Source organism: Rana temporaria, chromosome 8 (assembly GCF_905171775.1).
Source record: "Rana temporaria chromosome 8, aRanTem1.1, whole genome shotgun sequence".
Lineage (NCBI taxonomy): Eukaryota > Metazoa > Chordata > Amphibia > Anura > Ranidae > Rana > Rana temporaria.
In genome coordinates this window covers 119,108,010-119,131,955 of record NC_053496.1, presented here as the reverse complement: position 1 = coordinate 119,131,955, position 23,946 = coordinate 119,108,010, and the positions used below count along the sequence as shown (strand labels likewise).

At 44.8% G+C, this 23,946-nt stretch overlaps 1 protein-coding gene across 4 annotated transcripts in view; it reads left to right on the top strand.

Moving 5' to 3' along the window:
- Positions 1-23,946, top strand: part of DLG5 (discs large MAGUK scaffold protein 5) — a 185,849-nt gene that overhangs the window by 49,731 nt on the left and 112,172 nt on the right. For all 4 annotated transcript variants that reach the window (XM_040320601.1, XM_040320600.1, XM_040320599.1 and 1 more), the window contains exons 2-4: positions 4,651-4,719; positions 21,252-21,420; positions 22,050-22,193. In XM_040320601.1, coding sequence (XP_040176535.1) covers positions 4,651-4,719; positions 21,252-21,420; positions 22,050-22,193 — 382 coding nt within the window. The remainder of the gene's footprint in view (positions 1-4,650; positions 4,720-21,251; positions 21,421-22,049; positions 22,194-23,946) is intronic.

Genomic DNA, 23,946 nt, shown 5'->3' with positions numbered 1-23,946 from the left:
CCATGTATTCCAATGGCTTTAGTTCACACCATTCAGTCAGTTCCTGCACCGACAACTGACTGGAACTGACTACACTGGTGTGAACTAGCCATTGGAATACACGGAAAACACTGTGCATGCATTTTTAGGGCCAGTTCACATTACAGAAATGCACTCTAGATATATTTTGGATCAGTTTTTGATTACAGTTTACACCACACACAGTTCCAGTACGTTTTTGGTACAATTTGCATTTTTTATGCAGAAAAAAAGTCCACCGAAGTGCATCTGGTGTGAACTAGCACTTGGGGCACTTTCACACTGGGGCGGTTGGGGCTTGGCGGTAAAGCGTCGCTATTTTAAGCAACGCTTTACCGTTGTTGTAGCAGTGCTTTCAGCCACTAGCGGGGCGCTTTTAACCCCCGCTAGAGGCTGATGATCAGAGACTACTTGCCAACCAGCAACTGTTGTGATAATGAACACATTGATCCAAAATATGTAATAACAGTATAGCATGCAGAGTGCATGAGTCAAAAGAATATAATGTACAGAGTGCAGTAATCTTGTACAGCCAAGCTACAGAGTGTTTTGGTCATAAATATATAACATACAGAGTCCTTTCCATAAATATGTAGCACAGGGATCTACAAATCCCGGGCGCCAGGTCGCCATGGCAACTAGAAATAGTGTCCTGGCGACTTGGCTTGGAAGGTGGGCAAAAAAAAATATATATTATTTTTTTTAGCTGGCGCCATCTGGTGGTGAGCCGTTGGTATTACACGTTATTACCACTAGATGCGAGCTGGCGCCATCTGGTGGTGGCCGTTGCTATTACAAGTTAAGCATTACAAGTTAAACAGCAATTCTAATGTAATTTTTCACTATTTTCACTGCCATCTTCTTCCCTCTAATTGGAACCCCCAAACATTATATATATTTTTTATCCTAACACCCTAGAGAATAAAATGGCGATCGTTGCAATACTTTCTGTCACGCCGTATTTGCGCAACGGTCTTACAAGCGCACTTTTTTGGGGAAAAAATTACACTTTTTTTAATTAAAAAAATAAGACAACAGTAAAGTTATCCCCATTTTTTTTAATATTATGAAAGATAATGTTACGCCGAGTAAATTCATACCCAACATGTCACGCTTCAAAATTGCGTGGAATGCCGACAAACTTTTACCCTTTAAAATCTCCATAGGCGACATTTAAAAAATTCTACAGGATGCATGTTTTGAGTTAGAGGAGGTCTAGGGCTAGAATTATTGCTCTTGCTCTACCAATCGCAGCGATACCTCACATGTGTGGTTTGAACACCGTTTACATATGCGGGCGCTGCTCACGTATGTGTTCGCTTCTGCGCGCAAGCTCATCGGGACGGGGTGCGTTTTCTGGCTCCTAACTTTTTTAGCTGGCTCCTAGATTCCAAGCAAATTTGTCAACCCCTGATGTAGCATACAACGTTCGGCGCTATGTACCCTCCAGCATGGCATTAACAGTATGACCGTAAAGTCTATGTAATGTACATGGTATGCCACATAACCGTAACCGCTGCACTTTGTATGTTGTGCCATAAATTGTACAGTTCTGACTGCTGCACTCCCATCATACAGAGTGCAGGTGTCAGAGTACTCAAAGGATAACTGCATCTTTGGTATAATTGTTCTTTTAATGAGTTCCTTCCCCCCAATAAATGCAGCCCACCAATTTGCCTTCCTCCAAAAAATGTGTATTCGGCAGCACTGCCAGCCAGTAAAAAAAACTCCTATAGGTAGGCTGTACTGGTCTGCTGAAGGCTAGCATGAGTATAGCCTGCCCATAGGAATGCATGGGGCCATGACACGCGGGTGCCAAGAGGATATCCCAGCAGGGAATTTTCTCTGAAAAGAACTGGGCACGGTCACATGGACAAATATTGCTGGATCAAGGAGGACCTAAGTAATGTTATTGATGGAACTGTCCTTTTGTCACTTCTCCACACTCCCTGCAGCACTGCTCACTCTTAATCTCCTGCCAACCTCTATTGGCACTGCTCACTTCTGTATCCCTTTTTTTCCAACACTGCTCACTTTTTCTCTTCTAGCACTGTTCACTCCTGCAACTGTCTTTTTATTTTTTATTCTGCTTGCAAACCTTTACAGCCCTCGCCCCCCCCCCCCGCCTTCCCCTTCGCTTACAACTTATCTACACTTGGGATCAATTGGAAGCGTAGTCGGCTTTAATAGGAAGTTCATGGAAGGAGCAAAGAGTTCAATGTTCTTGACACACAAGGTTCAAGTCAGGATCATTCAAGGAATTATCCAGGGAGCTCTCCAGCATTCCAGGTGGCTCAGCAAGAAGAGACATCACCAGACACAACAGAGGTCGCAGGTTCAGATCTGAGCCCTGACAAAGGGATTTTTACTCTTCTTAGATAATTCAATTTATTGAAACTGTGCCACTGCAGGGCCTCAGGGCTTTTGTGGTAAATGCAAGTATGTACATCGTACTAGTACATCATGGCAGACTTCATGGGTTGTACTCTTCTTCAGGGATGTGAGGTCATGCGCTTCCCTTCATCGCCTCTTACATCTTCTTCTTTGAGCCTGGAATCTTCTAACTTCAGCCAGTCCTCTCCTTTGGCCAGCCACAGATTGCTTAACCTCCTGTGCTGCAGTTACCTTGTCTCAGGGCCCAACTTTTTTCCCAGCATCCTGCAGATGTCAGGTTTGTCTCCCTGAACTGCTACCAACTTATTTGGGTAAACTAATACTTAAACGTTCCTAGGCTGCAAAAGTCCTGTTTATGGAAACTGTGTGTGGTGTCCCAAATTTTTCAAATTTTACTACATTGTGAAGAATCTCATGGTTTTCATGGAGCAAGGTTCTTATATCTGCATTTGAAAGGTATTTGGAATTTCAGACACTTGTTTCAAATGTTATCAGTTAATAGGGAAAACATATCTTAGGTGGGTAAACCAGCATTTATTGGTTTAATCCATTCTAGTAAAAATATACTTGATAGCAATATGTTTAAGCGTGCATAAAATGAATGAGACAATGTAATAGTTGTGTTTCCATAAAACCCAGATTGTTTGTATCCAAAGGCACACCTTTGAGGAATGCACATTTGGAAAATCTAAATTGCTCACAGCAAATTTTCATAATCCATGGGCAAAATCGTAGGAGGTACTGAACTCACGTAGAAAAAATACATTGTTAAATGCAGTGCTGTATTCATTAACAAAACTTCTTTTTTTTTTTAAATGCAATTAGTTCAAGTGCATGAATTCTGACTCTGTATCCCTCCATCTTGCAATCCTGATAAAGTGAAACACAGGACAGAGTGAAAGGTGTGCTGCAAAAGAGAGATGAGGAGAGACCTCCATCAGTGCTGCTCTTTTATTGACCAGTCTGTAGGCTGAAGTTGGAAAGAGGCAATCGCTGTATTCTTAGAAGCCCATCTCCAGTCCAACCTTCAAACTGATGTAAAAGTTCATAAACATTTTCAGAATGGTATAGATCCTTCTGTACAGTCAGGCCATTCCAAACATGAGTACTACCGGTCACATATGCCTCGTTTCCACTGAGCGGATCGGTTCGGTACGGTTCGGTTCGGTACGCTTTTTTGGGTGTTTCCATTATGAAAGCGTGCCATAAAAGCGAACCGTACCGGACCATTCTGGGTCCTGCTTCAGATGTGGGGCCATAGAGAATGGAACGGTTCCATTAGGGCGGACCTACAAATACATCTCACTGATTGGTGGACGTGCTGGGCTTTTTTTCTAAACCTTGCATGGTCCCGGATGGTCCGATTTGCAGTGGAAATGCTCTGCAGAATAGACCGGTCCCATTCTAACCGCTCCATTCTTTCTGACCCGAACCGATCCGTGCAGTGGAAACAAGGCAATAGACACCAATGCTGGCTTATATTCTCTGCCTAGGCCTTCCACAAAGTGGAGCCCTCCGGAGCCGTACTTTTTGGGAAAGGTTTATACTAAACAAACTGTTTACAGCATTTTAAAGGAAGCCTGTGCGTAATTACTGGGCATCCAATGATCATGCCAGTAGCTAAGCTTTAACTGTAAATGGCGTCATCCACCTAGCTGTGCTTAAATGAAAATGCATCAAAATCGCATCTACGTGTGTTTTCTGATGTGATTTGTGTGCGATTTGTGCTGGCTAACACCTACTGTCAGGGATGGGTTGTTGGGGAGCCGGCACACACAAGCAACCTACTAACCAGTGACCTATCCCTGCGGTTATTATTGAGCCGTCATCTCTGCTAACAGCCGGGGGTTCCAGGTAGACGGCTGGAGGACAATTAAACCACAGCTCGGCCACCTACTGACCACCTATCTGAAAGAGCTTTGTATCATAAGCAGTTGTACTTATTCTTCCTAGTGCTAGGTGTTTTGTTTTCTATATGTTTATGTACTTCTGGACCTTCCCAGGTCCAAAATCAATATTGGACAGAACAAAGTTTGATCCTCCACAACAGTCCCAGTTTCTCACGTGGACCCTAGGGAAAATGACGGTAATTGCCCACCCGTGATTTTATACTAAAGTAGCTTATGGCCTGACTCCTGTTATCATTCTATAATTTCTAGGTCCCCTTCAGATATGACAGGTGTAGCATTTTACTCTGCTGATCCATCATTGATTGTTATTCTTAATGCTTTCCAACAGGTTCCTCTTACAGTGTCCTCACGACCATGCCTTCAGACTCAGAAAGCAGTGGATCGCTCAGCAGTGTTGGTAAGAACTCCCAAAATAAATGTAGTTTGTTTAATTGACGTCTGTTTTACTTGCTCATTTCCTGAATAGGGAAATTTGAAGATCACTGCACAGAGTCTGCATGGAGCTGGAGCCAGCTGCTGGAACAAGGGCTCCAACACTGGACTCGAGGACACAGCCTTAATACACAGGAAGCCAGGATTATGTCTGGGACAGTTGGGGAGCATGGTTTAGCTGCAGTTTAAGGACTGCTTGTTTTTTTTTCGGGCCAGGACTAATGCGGGGTACACACGTACGGATTTTATGGGGGGGGGGGGCATTGGATGTTTTTTCCGACAAAATTCTGCCAAGCTTGGCTTGCATACACACCAAATTTCGACCGTCAATAACGCAGTGACATACAACACTACGACGAGCCGGGAAAATTTAAGTTCAATGCTTCCGAGCATGCGTCGAATTGTTTCCGAGCATGCATGTGTTTTTTTTTCCCATCGGAATTCCATACAGACAAACAGATTTTCCGATATTTTATTTTTTTTCTGTCCGAAAAATGGAGACCTTGCTCTCTATCTAAGTCCGTGGGAAATTCAGATGGAAAAAGTCAGCGTGTGCGCGGCATTAGAAAGAGAAAGCAACCAGAATCTCTCCTAGATGTGCATTCTGATTTCCACAATTTGCTGTCTGTAGTTACATGGCATAAGGGTGATGGGGAAATGCTAAAGCCTAGTATACATGGGCTGAATGCCGGGCAACATCTGCCGGATCAATAAAAACCAAACTTCTGTTGTACGAGCAGGCTGGAAAACCAGCAGCTGACCGGAGTGTTCTGGCGGGGGGACCACCCCCCTGTCAAAACCTATTAGCACGGTGGGGGGAGATCGATGTACTAACATTTGTATTGTTAGTACCTGCAGGGTTTAACCAGAAAATAAACAGATAGTGTGTACTGGGCTTTAGCTAAACTTATGCCGTGGCTGCCTGGTTTTAGCATTCAGCAATATTCTGCTCAAGTATGTGTACATGGAGAACTCTCCAATTCTTTTTCATATTCAAAACAGGACACGACAGGGGTACCCCTTGTTTATTTATATTTATATATATATATATAATATTTTTTAACAATGGGTCCAAATGGAGCAGTCCCTATCACAGAGCCCACTCCCTGGGCTCTTATGGTGCCTAACACCATCACACAACAAGACTTGCATGCTCATCCAACCATTGCACCTACATGGAAATACTGTAAGACCGCATTCAATAATTATGGAATCACTCCCTTTTCCAATCTTCTTATGCTGGTACTAGACCATCCAGACTTCACCCTGGGCCAACAAGATGTCGTTTTGCTCCTTATTCCCACAGAATACATTTCTTGTATTTCATTATATCCGAGATTTCTGCTCACTTGTTCGGGCACCCTCTTACAGCTTTCAATCTTCAATAAACAACTTCTGTCAGAGGTCTCTCAACACTCCAAGATCCTCTTTGTCATTCCACTCTTCAGTAAGTAATAACTACAGCGAAGGAAAAGAGTTTTTGATCCCCTGCTGATTTTGTACATTTGCTCACTGACAAAGAAATGATCAGTCTATAATTGTAAAGGTAGGTTTATTCTAACAGTGAGAGACCGAATAACAACAAAAAAATCCAGAAATATCTCATTCACAAAAAGTTATAAATTGATTTGCATTTTAATGAGTGAAATAAGTATTTGACCCTGTTGCAAAACATGACTTCTTACTTGGTGGCAAAACCCTTGTTGGCAATCACAGAGGTCAGACATTTTCTTGTAGTTGGCCACCGGGTTTGAACACATCTAAGGAGAGATTTTGTCCCACTCCTCGGTGCAGATCCTCTCCAAGTCATTAAGATTTCGAGGCTGACGTTTGGAAACTCTAACCTTCAACTCCCTCCACATATTTTCTTTGGGATTAAGGTGTGGAGACTGGTTAGGCCACTCCAGGACCTTAATGTGCTTCTTCTTGAGCCACTCCTTTGTTGCCTTGGTTGTGTGTTTTTGGGTCATTTTCATGCTGGAATACCCATGCACGACCCATTTCCATTGCCCTGGCTGAGGGAACGAGGTTCCCACCCAAGATTTGATGGTACATGACCCCGTCCCTTTTGATTCGGTGGAAGTTGTCTTGTCCCCTTAGCAGAAAAACACCCCCAAAGCATAATGTTTCCACCTCCATGTTTGACAGTGGGGATGATATTCTTAAGATCATAGGCAACATTGTTCCTCCTCCAAACACCTGCGAGTTGAGTTGAGTTGATGCTAACTGTTCTGGTTAAACAAAAATCGTACGATCTGGTATCGTGCAAGAAAATATTTTGTGTTTGTCCCTTCGGAAAACTTTGGGCGATATGATTGTACTAACAATCATATTATCGTACAATCGCATCGAAAGCGGATTTTTTTCCACCGGTTTTCTCATCGTGTGTACGAGCCCTTAAAAGATGCTGCTCGTTCTCCCACTTTTTGCCTAAAATTCAGGGAGTTGCCCTATTCTTTACCCCTGTTGTCCTGCATGATGTACAGAATCTTCCATATTGTAGAGAAAGAAAGACCGCTGCTCACAGGTGATACAATTGGTAACACTCCAATGTGGGGTGCACGCCCTGCCGCTGCAGCAGAAAACATGGAACAGAAAATCTTCGGATCTGGAGCACACCCACATAGAGAGTAAAGTAGAAAGTCTTTATTGAAGCATAAATATTAAAAGCACTGGATGATTACAGCAGGTTGGTGCGTTTTTACACTATGGAAGTCATAGGCGTGCACACATAGGGTGTAAGGTGTGCCTGGGCACACCCTAATCATCCTGTACTGTGCAGATTCCCCCTGCTGCCTGGCTGCAGGGAAAGGGACTGGGGAATCTCTGTCCTCAGTCCCTTTCTTTGTCTCAAAAGTTAGACATCAGGGTGATATTTCACCAAAGCCCCCAAACAGGGCTCCTAAAAATACATATATAAATTAATATAATATATATATAATATAATAATATAAATAAAAATAAAATTGTAAAAAAATAATACAAATAAAGATAAACTACTGACACCGATCTCTGCCCTGCTGACAAAGCCCTACTGACTTGCCCACTGCCATATATGGTATATTACACACGCATGTTTTTTGAGCTTTGGTGTGCACACCCTAATGCAATAGGCTGCGCACACCTATGATGGAAGTGCTTTTTCAAAAAGCTACAATCACATTTATAACCCAAAAATCACACAAGACAGCACAAGTGCATCTCATTAAAATCAAACTCAACTGTTACAACAACAAACCCAATAAAATCTCCTGTTTAGAAAATTGTTTAAAAACAAGAAACACTTTTACTGTCAAAAAAAAAACAAAAAAACAAGAAACACAAAAAAGACAGAGATTCTATTCCATATAGCAACCTTCAAAGGGTGGAGAAAGGAAATTACATACCCCCCCCCCCGATCTTTAAAAAGCTTACATACTACTCACAAATGTGGATGAGATGCCAGATACACAGAAAAGACTGAAAAACATGACCAGCAGAGAAGAAGAAAAAAAAAGGAAAAATGAAATAAATGACCAGCAAAGAATATATATTTTTTTAATGTAAAATAAAGGAGGATAATCATTAAAGGAAAAATAATAAAGTTATACATTGCATATGTCGATCATTAAAAAAAAAGTTTTTTTTTTTTCTGCTGGTTCATTTTTTATTTATTTTTTATGATTGACATACGCAATGTGTAACTTTATTTTTCCTTTAATGATTATCCTCCTTTATTTTATATTTTATGTTTTATTTACTGGTCATTTAATTTTTCCATTTTTATTTTATTTTCTCTGCTGGTCATGTTTTCAGTCTTTTCGGTTCGGATCTGGCAATCTTTTTTTCAATAAGATCAAAAATGTTAAAAGCTGGTGAGCCGCATTTTTTAGTGTTTTTTTCTGCTCTTTTGACGTTGAAGCATTTTTTACAGCTGAAAAACTCCTCTCGGAATCCATTTTTTTTTTTTTTTTTACAGCCAAAAAAAACCGCAAAACCCTTGGTAACCTATGTGTGCATGGACACACATGATAACATGCCAGAGAGTTTGACTGTAGAACAAAACATCTGAAATAAAAAACAGCTGTAAAAACGTCCAGTGTGCATGAGGCCTTAAGATACACCTCTCGCACAATTTAGACACGCACAGTTTTTGCTGCAGTATATGTACGGCACTTCTTGTCACTTTATAAACCATTCTCCCAGGTTGACATCTCACATGATGCAGAGACCAGGCCTCCCTCTGTGGCAGGTCACCTGGCTAACAAGTAGTTCTGAGGTGGGGCTGATGGGCAGAACATTCTGGTTATCAGAAAATGTCTTCTAGTGACATGGCAACAAGCAACTGTCTGTCTATCCAAGAATTTAACATCATAACAATGTTCTCTAAAAAGAAACCACCTTACTAAATGCTCTTAGCATGTCACTGTTGTTGTTGCTATCAAGGCTATCCAAGTTGTGGGATTTTCATGTTGGCAACCCTCCCATCTTCAGAAATGGACACAAAAGTGGTAATAAATTCTAAACTGCTCTACTTTAGAAACCTGTTTTAGACTGGAGGTTTGTTTTTATATTTATTTATATGAATGAATCCAACAGATTTTTTTTTTCTAAAGAAAAAAATGATAAATCCATCTAGGTAAACAGAGGTTACAGCCCCCCTAAAAACTCCCTGAGGGCTCTTTCACACGGAGCGTTTCTGGGTCCGCTCCGTGTGTCCGCCAAAGCTCAGCGGGGATCCCCGCTGAGCTGTCGGCGGATAGGGCGGTCCCCGCACACAGTGCAGGGACCGCCCTGTCTCTGCTCCGCTGTCCCCTATGGGGGACCGGATGCAGACGGACCATCTGTCCGTCTGCATCCGGTCCGTTCCGCCGAACGGAAGAAAAATAGGGTTTCTTTCTCGTACATCACGGGACACAGAGCGGCATATTCATTACTATGTGGGTTATATGGAGTACCTTCAGGTGATGGACACTGGCAATCTCAAACAGGAAGTGCCCCTCCCTATATAACCCCCTCCCATAGGAGGAGTACCTCAGTTTTTTCGCCAGTGTCTTAGGTGTTGGTCATGGTTTAGCTTACCTCCACATCCTTGGGATTAAGGTGGGCTAACCGGTTCTGTCCAAAGGCCTCAGTGCTAAAGTGGTCAGCAACCGGACCCCAAACCATTGGGGTGTAGCCCATAATGCTTTCTGTTCAGAGAGCTGGACCCTGGGCCCAGAACTTGGAAACCTTTGGGGGCCTAATGTTTCTGTTGCCAGGGTGCTATATGGGCCCAGGACAGTGGCTCCTTCATAGGAACCCAGGGCCTGAAGGTCTAGACGCCACCCACGGAGATGGGGGAAGATTGGACCTCTTGCTGTGCAAAAGTCCTGCGGCATGGAGCAGGTAAGTATTGGGGGAGCTTGCGGAACTTGGTTCTTAGCAGGTTCCCTACAGGGGGTGCACAGGGGGACAGGCCTGGGTATGCTCTGCATTGGCAAGGAATCACTATGTCTATGACAGAGACAGGATGATTCAATCTTTTTTCCCCAGTAATATGTGACCTCCCTGGTAAGTGTTGTTTAGCTGGGCTGCTGGCGCTAGGTGTGGGATCTTCTGTAAGAGGGGAGTCTTTTTCCCATGCTAAAAGGAGGTCTGTGACCTACCTAAAGGGCTTACCTGCCTGGGTGCCTGCGCTGCTCCGTCGTCCTCCATGTGTGATGGCCCCCGCCGACGGGCGCGCGTGCCCGAGATATAAACGATTTTCGCGCCGTTTCCGTGGTGGGGGCGCGTCCCGGTGGGCGGCGAATCACAAATAAAGGAAGGGGAGGTCCTTCCATTAGCTGCCAAGAGCTCAGTGTCATCCTGAGCTAGAGGAGAGGAGGACACAGAGCGGAGCACGCCGAGGACACCCGTTGGCAAAAGGAAGAATTGCAGTTTTTTCTAAGGACTGTCAAACCTACAGATAGGTTTTCTTTTCCTTTTTTCAGCAGATGGCTATTGGCAATACTTAGTGGGAGACAGAGTGGTTTCTTTTCCTCTTCAAAAAAAAGAAAAAGAAGAAGGGAAAGAACTGCTGATCTCCCTTCTCAGTTTGGGCGTTAGTCTCTATCGCTCCCAAACCGACAGATCCCCTTAGCTACGTCTGTGGCGGGGTGATAGCAGGTGTGCCTCGGTATTGTACCATGCCTTCTGGGTCAGAGGGTACAAAGGGTGGGGATTCCCCCGCAAAATCCGAGGGCTCAGACACGGCTATGCCGCTGCTCTCCCCACAGGACATATCAGGGCATGCCTTGATGGGACCTGGGGGATCTGGTGCTGGGGCTGATCCAGGTCAGTCCAACCCCGGCTTTGTCACTGAGAGAGTTCTTGCTGTTTCTTTAGGTGAACTAGAGAAAAGAATGGCAAAAAGGATAGCTAAAGCTATATCGGGTAGAAAGCGGACTAGGTCTCCGTCACCCGAGCAAGAACCCTCAGACACAGAAATCCTTTCCCTAGGGGAATTGGATAGACTTGACGCTTTGGACCAGGGTGGTTCAGAGATCGAGGATCTGGATACTGAGGGGTCTGGTTCAGCCTCCCAAGGGGAAAGTTTGTGGGTTCAGGCCTTAACGGACATGGTCCATGAGGCATTTAAGTTACCCATACCAGAACCTCAAGTATCGGCGGTTTCAGCTTTAGGCTCTTTAAGAACGCCTCAAAGCAACGCAGTTTTCCCGATCCATCCTCTACTCGAGGAGGTCATGTTTCAGGATTGGATTAAGCCAGATAGAGTCTTTTTACCACCTAAAAAATTCTCTGTTTTATATCCTATGGAGGAGAAATTCTCCAAAAGATGGGCGCCCCCGGCGGTGGACGCAGCCATCTCCTATGTGAACAAATCTTTAACTTGTCCGGTGGAAAACGTACAGGTGTTTAAGGATCCGGTTGATAAACGCTTGGAAACATTACTGAAAGCCTCCTTTACTTCAGCAGGGGCGATAGTTCAGCCCGCTGTGGCTGCTATTGGAATTACCCAAGCATTATCAGATAAGACTAAGCAAAGGCTTAAACTTATCCCTGCCCAGCAGGCAGAGGAATTTTCGGATATACCGAGGGCTATACGCTTTACGGTGGATGCTATCAAGGACTCCATCCAGCAGGCATCACGTTTATCCTTATTTCTAATCCATATGAGAAGGCTCTTATGGTTGAAGAGTTGGGAGGCTGAGCCCCCATGCAAAAAGCTCCTGGTAGGGTTTCCCTTCCATGGAGGACGACTCTTCGGAGAAGATCTGGATAGATATATTCAGACTATATCAAGCGGCAAAAGCACTCTCTTGCCAGTCAAGAAGAAAGCCTGAGGGCCCGCGTTTAAGCGCCAGCCCTCCCCGGGACAGGGGCCCTCTAATACCAGACAGTATCGACGGCCTCCTGCAAGATCAGGCTTTAACAATAAGCCACAAGGCCAAGCCACTGGGGGCAAGAAGCAGTGGTACCGCAAGCCTGCGAAGCCAGCCCCCAAGTCGGCCTTTTGAAGGGGCGCCCCCACCCACGATGGTGGGGGGAAGGCTACGTCTCTTTGCAGAAGTTTGGGAGGCCAGCATTCCCGACTGCTGGGTACGGTCTTCCGTGGCCACGGGCTACAAACTAGAATTTTCAGAATTCCCTCCTCCTCATTACCAGGAGTCAAGAGTACCAGGCGACCCGGTGAAGGGAGCCGCGTTGATGGCGGCATTGAATCATCTGCTGTGCCAGAAGGTGATAGTAGAAGTACCAGTCCAGGAACAGGGCTTGGGGTTCTACTCCAACCTGTTTATCATCCCAAAGCCCAACGGCGATGTCAGGCCAATTTTGGACTTAAAGGGAGTAAATGCGTACCTAAAGGTCCGCTCATTCCGGATGGAAACTATTCGGTCAGCTGTCGCCGTGCTCCAGAAGGACGACTTCATGGCGTCCATAGACATAAAGGATGCCAATTTTTCAGCCACATCAGGTATTTCTACGCTTCTCGGTGGCTCAGCGTCATTTCCAATTTGTGGCGCTCCCCTTCGGGTTGGCTACGGCCCCCCGGGTATTCACGAAGGTCCTAGCCCCAATCCTAGCCAATCTAAGGACCCAAGGGGTCACGGTCCTAGCTTACCTGGACGACCTCTGGGTCGTAAACCACTCGTTTCCTGGCCTGGAACGAGCAGTCGCCCTCACGGTTCAGTACCTCGAGAGGTTCGGCTGGGTCCTAAATCGAGACAAATCAGCATTTCGGCCCACAAGGCAGCTGGAATATCTCGGCATGAGATTGGATACAGAACAACAGAAGGTGTTCCTACCTCTATTAAAGGTCAAGGCCATCAAAGAGCTAATACAAATAGTTCTGAGCAAGAGAAAGCCAACTGTTCGCCTATGTATGCGGCTACTAGGCAAGATGGTGGCCACCTTCGAGGCGGTACCGTATGCTCAGAGCCACACTCACATCTTGCAGGCAGCCATCCTGTCAGCATGGAGCAAGAGGCCTCAGGCCTTGGAGATTCCTTTGCCACTCTCACCAAGAGTCCGGCAAAGTCTATCTTGGTGGTTAAACCCTCAGAATCTCCTGAAGGGAAAGACGTTCAGTCCTGTGACCTGGAAGATAGTAACCACAGACGCCAGCCTGATCGGCTGGGGAGCAATTTTGGATGGTTGCACTCGCCAGGGCACTTGGGCAGCGGCAGAGAAGCAGTTGCCCATCAATATCTTGGAGCTCAGAGCTGCCCGACTAGCCCTCAGGGCTTGGACGTCCAAACTGCAGGGGTTCCCGGTGAGAATACAATCGGACAATGCCACGGCGGTGGCATACATAAATCACCAAGGGGGAACCAAGAGTCAAGCCGCTCAGAAAGAAGTGAGCTTGATTTTCTTGTGGGCAGAAGCCCATGTGCCCTGCATATCGGCTATATTCATTCCCGGAGTGGACAACCTACAGGCGGACTTCTTAAGTCGCCAGACTCTATTGCCGGGGGAGTGGTCTCTGCATCCACAGGTCTTTCAGACACTCTGCCAGAAGTGGGGAGTGCCGGACGTGGATATCATGGCATCGAGACTAAACAAGAAGCTAGACAGGTTCATGTCCCGCACAAGGGATCCCAGAGCCTGCGGAACCGATGCGTTAGTTTGCCCTTGGCATCAGTTCAAACTTCTTTATGCATTTCCCCCGCTCCAGTTACTACCCCGCCTGCTGCGCAGGATCAGGGTGGAGCACATACCAGTCATCCTGGTAGCTCCAGCATGGCCCAGAAGGGCATGGTATTCACTAATCCTGAAGATGGTAGTGGGAGACCCTTGGACTCTTCCTCTACGGCCAGACCTGCTATCGCAAGGTCCGATCCTCCACCCTGCCTTACGGCATCTAAATTTGACGGCCTGGAAGCTGAATCCCTGATTCTCAGGGGTAGAGGTCTGTCTCAGAAAGTAGTCTCTACCCTAATCAGAGCCAGGAAACCGGTCTCTAGGGTGATTTATTACAGGGTCTGGAAGGCCTATGTAGGCTGGTGTGAGTCGCGATGGCTTTCTTGCAAGTTTACCATCGATAGAGTATTAAGTTTTCTCCAGCTAGGAGTGGATAAAGGACTGGCATTAAGCACAATCAAAGGACAGATTTCAGCTTTGTCAGTGTGGTTTCAGCGGCCGCTGGCCACCCACTCGCTAGTTAAGACCTTCCTTCAAGGGGTCTTACTTATTAATCCTCCAGTTAAATCCCCGCTTTGTCCGTGGGATTTAAATCTTGTTCTGTCAAGTTTACAGAAACAACCTTTTGAGCCGTTGGCTGAAATTCCTTTGGTTTTACTAACAAGGAAGTTAGTATTTTTGGTCGCCATAGTTTCCGCCAGAAGAGTCTCGGAACTGGCAGCCTTATCCTGTAAGGAACCATATCTTATTTTACATAAGGACAAGGTCGTTCTCCGCCCTCATCCTTCCTTCCTACCGAAGGTTATATCCAGTTTTCATCTAAACCAGGATTTGGTATTACCATCCTTCTTCCCTAAACCTACTTCCAGAAAGGAAGGGTTGCTGCATACCTTGGATGTTGTCAGGGCCATGAAGGCCTATCTTAAAGCTACAGAGAAGATCCGGAAAACAGATGTGTTGTTCATTTTACCGGATGGGCCCAAGAAGGGGCAGGCAGCTGCAAAATCCACCATCTCGAGATGGATTAAACAGTTAATCACTCAGGCCTACGGCTTGAAAGGGTTGCCTCCTCCGTTATCATTAAAGGCTCATTCTACTAGGGCCATGGGCGCCTCCTGGGCAGCACACCACCAGATCTCTATGGCTCAAGTTTGCAAGGCGGCAACCTGGTCTTCTGTCCACACGTTTACAAAATTCTACCAGTTGGACGTAAGAAGGAATACTGATACAGCCTTTGGGCAGGCAGTGCTGCAGGCTGCAGTTTGAGACCCTCGGATTCCGGGGGCTCCCTTTTGAGTTGAATTTAAAAATTATTTTTCTCAACTAAGTTGGATTTATTATGATTTGAGTATATCTCTAAATTAAATCCTTTTGTCTTGGGAAGATGTTCTCCCTCCCCTCATTGTAAGCATTGCTTTGGGACATCCCACATAGTAATGAATATGCCGCTCTGTGTCCCGTGATGTACGAGAAAGAAAAAGGGATTTTTAATACAGCTTACCTGTAAAATCCTTTTCTTGGAGTACATCACGGGACACAGAGCTCCCACCCCTCTTATGGGGACCATTTTGGGAGGCATACTGCTTGCTACAAAACTGAGGTACTCCTCCTATGGGAGGGGGTTATATAGGGAGGGGCACTTCCTGTTTGAGATTGCCAGTGTCCATCACCTGAAGGTACTCCATATAACCCACATAGTAATGAATATGCCGCTCTGTGTCCCGTGATGTACTCCAAGAAAAGGATTTTACAGGTAAGCTGTATTAAAAATCCCTTTTTCTTCCGTTCGGAAAAGCGGATCCCGACTGACGCGGACGCTAGCGGATGCTCCATCCGCTAACGGACGTGTTCCCATAGGGATTCATTACAAGTCCGTTAACGGACTTGTAATGAGCGGACGAACGGTCTGCTAGTGTGAAAGGACCTTGAAGGAGAATATAGCTATGATGTGTAAAGAAGGGGTAATGGCACTGAGTACAGTGTCTAGATAGGCATCAATAATAAGTGTCTCCTCGTAGATTACCAAAAGTGCAACGAAGCCTGTTAAAAAGGATAATAAATGTGAGCAAGTGTAGCAGCTGTGGTAGTCTAGATGTGTGAATCACAACACAAATACTTTTCATACAAGACCACTCACAAATGCGTATCCGAATATAACTGAAAACGGTGATAAACATTAATAAAGTACATCGGTGACCAATAATGAGTAAATTCCCCAAACATTAAAGTGCATCAGAAAAATATGTGAGTAATTAAATAAAATTGGTGTATAAATAGTAAGTGTCCAGCACAAAAATGTGTGTAAAAATCCAGTACACATGTAAATTAATAAAGCTTGCAACTGTGTAGCATAAAGTTCGGATTGAATTCCAATAGATAGAACACAGATCAAAAAATATCTAAGTAATTCCAAGTGACAATGGTGCTCTCAGCTGACAGGTAGTGACTTCAGTGACTCCTCTTGTGTTCCCGCTTACCAGATCCTAGAACCCCTACAGGGGTATCGGGCACATCAAATGTGGCTCCGGCATCTCCCCACAAGGGGGCTTTGTATCCAGACTGGGACGATCACTCAAGCGCTAATGCAGGTAGTCGGCAAACAGGTCCAATGTAATAGGCAACCATGCATCCTTCACATATATGTATAAAAAACTTCTCCCAAAGTGTAATCCATATAAATTTATAGATGTTTATTTAAAAAATTAATAAAGTGGAATAAAAACATAAAAAACCCGATCGCAGCAGCAGTTAAAGTTTAGCAGCTATACAGATTGTACGGTCCAGAGCATGGGAATTACGGTGTGCGCTCCACCTTGCGTTCCAACCACTGCTTCCGGCGTGATGACATAATTAGCCTAGCTACCACTTACGCGGTTCGTCACTTTACGTGCAATGTGTAAACGTAAATGATTTTTTTACTTTTTTTTTCTTTTTATGCATGAACATAGAAAAACCTTTCCAATTCTCGCCCCCAAATACTTACCTGAGCACAATCTTGGTCCAGCTCTGTGCCCATCTGCAGCAGCGCTGCTCTTCTCTCTTTTCTCCCCACAAGAGGCTTGGCAGCAGTGGAAACTATTGGCTTCTGCTGCTGTCAACTATTGGCTCTGAGTGTAGGGGGCAGGGCTACAAAAAAAATACTTTTACAATCATTTTTAAATCTTTTTTCAGGAACAAAAGAACACAATGATGTATCACCAGTGACACTGGGTCCTGCCACCCCTTTTTTCCCCCCTTGGTAACATTCACAATATTGCCATGGTTTTAAGCAGCTTTCTTCAAAGTTCTGCCATAGGGGGAAGTTTGTGTTTCTCCAACTGGTGTGCTTTGCTTTATGTTTTTTAGTAAGGGGGGAAGGTGGGATGTGCAGAGAACATTTGAACTGCATCAGGGAATCCAGATTCTGAGTTTGTTCTTGGCAAAAACATCAGATTGTTAATATTCATATATTTTGTTGCACATCGTCCTGGTTTTATCTGTGATTCATCACTTGGAACAGCTTAGCGAATACAGTCTGTAGGTGTAAATGAGTATGTCTATGTCTGTAGTTTCAAAGCTGTTAATTGGTTTTGATATTTATAGAGCTGTTGTTTTGGTGTGTGAAAAATAGGAGGACTAGCAGAAAGAAGCAAAATTTGTTTCTTAAAAAATCAGTTCAAACTAGAGAAGTCTATACATGTCTGTCAAGAATAATTTATTCTTATAAGTAGCTTTGTGGATTTGGAACATCAGTCTCCATCCTGTGGCTTGGGATCTACATACGGCCTTTGATGCGACTATCGGCAGACTCTCAGTAGGCATTGTGTCTGTCAGCATGTTCCGGGTTTATGAATGTGTGAAGATAAGAGGCCGACTAGTTTATATCTTTATGCTAAAATGTTCAGTAACTTTGACTTAATTCCATCGTTTAGTGATCCAAGCAGGCTTATTGAGTAAAACCTTGAAAGATGCAGAGTGATGTGTAGTAGCCCATAGCAACCCATGTACTGTATCTAGATAAGGGAAGCATCAGTCCTGTTTGCTAGCTCCGGGTTCCTGCACTTGGCATGCTGTTCTTTGCTTTGTTAAATTAGTCCATTTCAGCCTCTGGGCAATTTATCTTTCTTCTGAAGGTTTGTGATTCTGTCTACTGTAGTAGATATCTGACACTAAAGAGGATGACCTAATAACTTTTAGATGAGCCTTCACGAGCATTACTAAATACGTCTGGCAACCCCCCTTTTTTTTTTTTTTACTCTTATTTTTCTTAGACAAAAAACTTGGTCAGTGCCAGGAATGACATCAGTGATGCTCAGCTGTATGCAAAACAATGTTGGATGCGACCATGAAAAAGGTTAATGTGAACTGATGGGATTTATTTATTTATTTATTTATTTTTTTCTGATGGAATCTTTAACACTACTAAAGTAATGCTGGCCATAGATGGTGTGTGTGTGTGTGTGTGTGTGTGTGTGTGTGTGTGTGTGTGTGTGTGTGTGTGTGTGTGTGTGTGTGTGTGTGTGTGTGTTTTTATTCTTTTTGGGCTGAATGGAAAAAATAAAATAAAAATAACCAATTCCCTCATCCAAACAAATGAGGTGGGTGGGGGAATTCCCCCTCTTGCCGGGACATTGTATTCTGACAGCGGGACCCACAGTCTTTTGAAAACACACAACCTTCTAAAGAAGTTGATTAAATGATCCACCACTTCTGTTGAGTGAGGATGGGCAGGTGATGTTGAACTCACCAAATTTCAATCCGTCTATAGCAAGGGTCGCCAAGATTTCTAAACCAAGGGCCAATTTACTGTCCTTCAGACTTTAGGGGGGCTACACTGTGGCCAGGGGGGAGTAGAAAATGCCCAGTGTCAGTGGAAGCAATCACTGTCTCATCGTCGGTGGAGGGAATGGTGCCCCATCGTTGGTGTTGGTGGAGGGAATGGTGCCCCGTCGGTGGAGGGAATGGTGTCCCATCGTTGGTGTCGGTGGAGGGAATGGTGCCTTGTCGGTGGAGGGAATGGTGCCCCATCGTTGGTGTCGGTGGAGGGAATGGTGCCCCATCGTTGGTGTCGGTGGAGGGAATGGTGCCCCATCGTTGGTGTCGGTGGAGGGAATGGTGCCCCATCGTTGGTGTCGGTGGAGGGAACGGTGCCCCATCGTTGGTGTCGGTGGAGGGAATGGTGTCGGTGGAGGGAACGGTGCCCCATCGTTGGTGTCGGTGGAGGGAACGGTGCCCCATCGTTGGTGTCGGTGGAGGGAACGGTGCCCCATCGTTGGTGTCGGTGGAGGGAACGGTGCCCCATCGTTGGTGTCGGTGGAGGGAACGGTGCCCCATCGTTGGTGTCGGTGGAGGGAACGGTGCCCCATCGTTGGTGTCGGTGGAGGGAACGGTGCCCCATCGTTGGTGTCGGTGGAAGTAACGGTGCCCCATCGTTGGTGTCGGTGGAAGTAACGGTGCCCTATCGTTGGTGGAAGTAACAGCGCCCCATCGTTGGTGTCGGTGGAAGTAACGGTGCCCAATCGTTGGTGTCGGTGGAAGTAACGGTGCCCAATCGTTGGTGTCAGTGAGCGAAAGAGTGCCCTGTATCAGTTCAAGAAATAGTGCCCCAAGGGCCGGATAGAAGTGAAGTGAAGGGCCGCATCTGGCTCTTGGGCCACAGTTTGGTGACCACTGGTTTATAGCCAACTGAGTAGCTGTAGGAGATAGATGAGAATATGTGCAGTTTATATGTTTTTCAGCATTAAGGATTTTCCAAAGACAGACTTTCTCAAAGTCTATATTTGCATAGTGGTAAATTTCTTGTCTCAGCAAAACCTTTATTTTATTTATTTTTTTTCATTTTAGATTGAATAATAAGGGTATAAACTCCTGCTAGATTTGTTTTTCCCCATCTAGGCCACATTGGGAATATTTCCCTTCATCTCCTGTCCCATATCTTAAACAGTAAGTGAAAGGAAATCCTTTAAAAGTGGTTGTCACTAGTTTCTCCATTGGAAGATTTCCCCTCTATAACTGTTCAGGAGGCAACCCAAAATTTGAGATTTTATTTTTACTTTCACTTTCGGTGACAACAGAACAAAGAGCGAGGGTGAGTCTCTCAACCTGACAGGTGATCTAATCCTTCTCCCCTCTATCCAAAACAAAACAAAAAGTTGTGCCTTTAGTTACTTTAGTGAAAAGTATTCAGGACTGCTTGTAAAGCCTTTGCAATGTAATTGGACACCCACTCCCATGTTGGATTCCTTTTTACGATAATATAATAAACATACCTTATTCTTATAACTGTTACAAAGCAGATGCAGATTTTGTAGGCAATCAAATCTGTTTTTTTTTTTATGTTTAGTTGTCGCAGTAGAAACATTGGGCCAGATTCACGTAGGAGGGCGTAACTTTGTGCAGGCGTAGCGTATCCTATTTACGCTACGCCTCCGCAACTTAGACAGGCAAGTGCAGTATTCACAAAGCACTTGCTCCATAAGTTGCGGCGTAGTGTAAATTGGCCGGCGTAAGCCCGCCTAATTCAAAGTAGGCTGGTAGGGGGCGTGTTGTATGCAAATTATTCGTGACCCCACGTAAATGACGCGCCTAACGAACGGCGCATGCTCAGTATCACGTCGAATTTACGCCCTAAAATACGCCGGCTCAATGCCTGTGACGTGAACGTAACCTACGCACAGCCCCATTCACGTACGACTTACGTAAACGACGTAAAAAGATACGCTTGTTCCGACGTCCATACCTTGCATTACCTGCGCCTCATATAGCAGGGGTAACTTTACGCCGAACGTAAGCCTTATGTAAACAGCGTAGTGGGCGCAAGTATGTTCGTGAATTGGTGTATCTAGCTATTTTACATATTCGACGCGTAAATATATGGAAGCGCCCCTAGCGGCCAGCGTAAATATGCACCCCAAGATACGACGGCGTAGGAGACTTGCGCCGCTCGTATCTTGGCAACAGAGAGGCGTATCTGATTCTATGAATCAGGCGCACAGATACGACGGCACAGATTTGGACTTACGACGGCGTACGTGGAGATACGCCGTTTTAAGTCCTTTGAGAATCTGGCCCATTGATTTGATTACAAATGGATTTGATTCATCATAGTCTTTGATGTCTTTACATCAGTGATCACTACATTGCTGTTCATCATTGATGTGCTTCGTCGTAGTCTTTGACTGTACATCAGTGATATGTATTCTTGAAGCTGTTCCTCCTCTGTCCAGTTGTCATAAAATGGCGCTTGTTCAATTAAGCCCAGAGGGTAACTTGCATAAGAAATTTCTTCACCTGATAAAAAGTACTGAGTGTGATTCACCTCCTATCCCTAAAATCGTGTGATGTGTAATGTATGCTTGCCCCACTTTCTGATGCAGACTAAACTGACATATTTTTTTTTTTTACCATGTTTTCAAGGTACGACTAATAAAGCATCATCCCCACCCCCTTCTGCTGCAGACAGTCGTCACATGACTGAGAAGTTAGACACCATATTATCGCAGCTGAGGCAAGTAACGCGAGAAAGGGATGAGCTCCGCAAACGCTTGGCTTTATCCTCACCAGGGTCAACATTTGATGACTGCAGGTAAGAAGCGAACACATTAAGCTGGCCATAGATGGATCGCTGGCTGCATGAAAAAAAACTTCTGTCAAGTGGGAACAACCACGCATGGATTGAAATTCTGCCAGTCCCTGCTGAACTGGCCAGATTTCGATTTATGGCCAGCCTTCTCTTCATATATAAGGGCTTTTGGGATGCTTTATTTTTTTTCTTCTTGCAGAAAGCATACTAATTTACAGTACAGTTTTAGACCCGGGTTCACAGTATAGCCTGCCTGTGAATCGCTTTCCACTGTAATTCACATGCGATTTAGTGTGGTACGAGCTGAGCCCATTTTTTGAATGGGCTCAAATCACACTTCATTGCATCAAAGAAGTGCAGGCACCTTTTTTGGAGCTGCACAGCAGTCGGATCGCTTGTTCATTTTATACCATGCAATCCGATGAAGGCAAACTGCACTGCATTTGGGGTGTCGTTAACTTGATTGCAATGCTGTGCGTGAAATGCGCAGCGATTTCTGCGTTACCAGCACCGCTTATGTGTTACCCTAGGCCTATATAGCAACCTGTTTTGAAAATTAGATTTAATAAATATAGCTAACAAATTTGTGCATTGGCAAATAATTGTAAACCTTGTTATGTTTTTCTTCATAGGCCGAGCCCTAAGCTGTCACCTGATTATGAGCGATTGAAGGTTCAGTGCATGAAAGCTATGACTGAGCTTGAAGCGCTACAAAGCCAGCACTCAAAGGCACTTAAGAAATGTGAAGAAGCAGCAAAGGAAGCAGATTTTTACCAGTGAGTAGGTTTTTCTATTTAGTGTAGGATTCTTGGCTTTTTGCATATCCTATAGTTACTGTATTGAAGTTTAAACTGCAAGCACACTTTCGTTATGAGGCCCTGCTCTCCACTTTTAAACTCAGGTAGCCAGATTGTCTTTGCAATTTTTTTTTTTATTTACTTACTAGGGTTGTCCCGAGTACTTGTACTCCCGCAAATGCCCCCGATGCCTGGCCGAATACTTGTCTCTCCTCACCGCCGCTGCAAACCGCAAAGTGGCTGCCGCCGCCGCGTTAATCAGCGTGCGGGGAACAATACAACATTCGTTTGAATAGCTGTATCCCCGCCGCGCCTCGTATAGACACTCCCCCTTGCACGGGATTGGACGGATGATCTGTCCAATCCCGAGCAAGGGGGAGTGTCTATACGCGGCAGGGATACAGCTATTCAAACGAAAGCTGTAATTTTCCCCGCACGCTGATTAACGCGGCAGCGGCGGCATCATCCAGGTATGGGGGACATGGCTGGATATATGTGGGGGACATGGCTGGAATATGTGGGGGGACATGGCTGGAATATGTGGGGGACATGGCTGGAATATGTGGGGGACATGGCTGGAATATGTGGGGGACATGGCTGCAATATGTGGGGGACATGGCTGCATATGTGGGGGACATGGCTGCATATGTGGGGGACATGGCTGCATATGTGGGGGACATGGCTGCAATATGTGGGGGACATGGCTAGATATATATGGGGCGACATGGCTGCATTATGTGGGGGACATGGCTGCAATATGTGGGGGACATGGCTGCCTATGTGGGGGGACATGGCTCCATTTGGGGACACGGCTGCATTTGGGGACACATTTAAAAAAAAGTATCGGTATTCGGTATCGGCAAGTACATGAAAAAAAGTATCGGTACTTGTACTCGGTCCTAAAAAAATGGTATCGGGACAACCCTAATCGGGACAACCCTATTACTTACAGCTTTCAGAGTTTATGAAAGACATTTCAAACCATACATATTCTGAAAGCAGAAGACCTGTAGAATAGAAAGAAAGTGCTATCGTTTTTTTTTTTTTATCCGAAAGCCAAAACTGTATTGAGTTACAAAATAAAAATACATACTTGCATACATCCTTCTTCTTTTTTTTTTTTTTATTATTAGTTCTTTTATTTCCCCCCTACTTTTTTGGGGGGGGGAGATATTAAGAGGCACATTTTAGGTGAATAGCTCTTGGCTTTGTTCAACAGTGTCTGCTAAACCGTTTTGCTATATGTTCATGTTCATGGTCGTTGTGACCTATTTTGGTGTTGAATTTTAAAAGCATCGGCAAGCCTATTGATCTCATAGGTTTGCTAATCTGACAGAACACTGCTGCTTTTAAAATTCAACATCAAACAGTTTGACAGATTTCAAAATACTGTATTTAGCTATGTAAGCTCAATTTACTGGTAAACATTTGTGTGAAATGCAAGACTCCGGTGGGTGTAAAAAGATGTCTGTTTACCGCCTTCTGACTGTAGGCTTACTGCAGAAATGTGGGTTTATGAAGATGGCCACGACGGAACGTCGCTTCCATTGCATTTTTTCTGATGGGTAGCGGTATTCTGATAGAACATCATGGCATGTCATTTTTAGGAACTGCTGTCCAACATACCCCACTTCTCCCCCTTTTTATTTAAATGTAGAAAAAGCATAACTATTACATGTCCTACTACAGGGTACCACTAATCTAAAATTGTTGAACAGTAACAACGAACCAC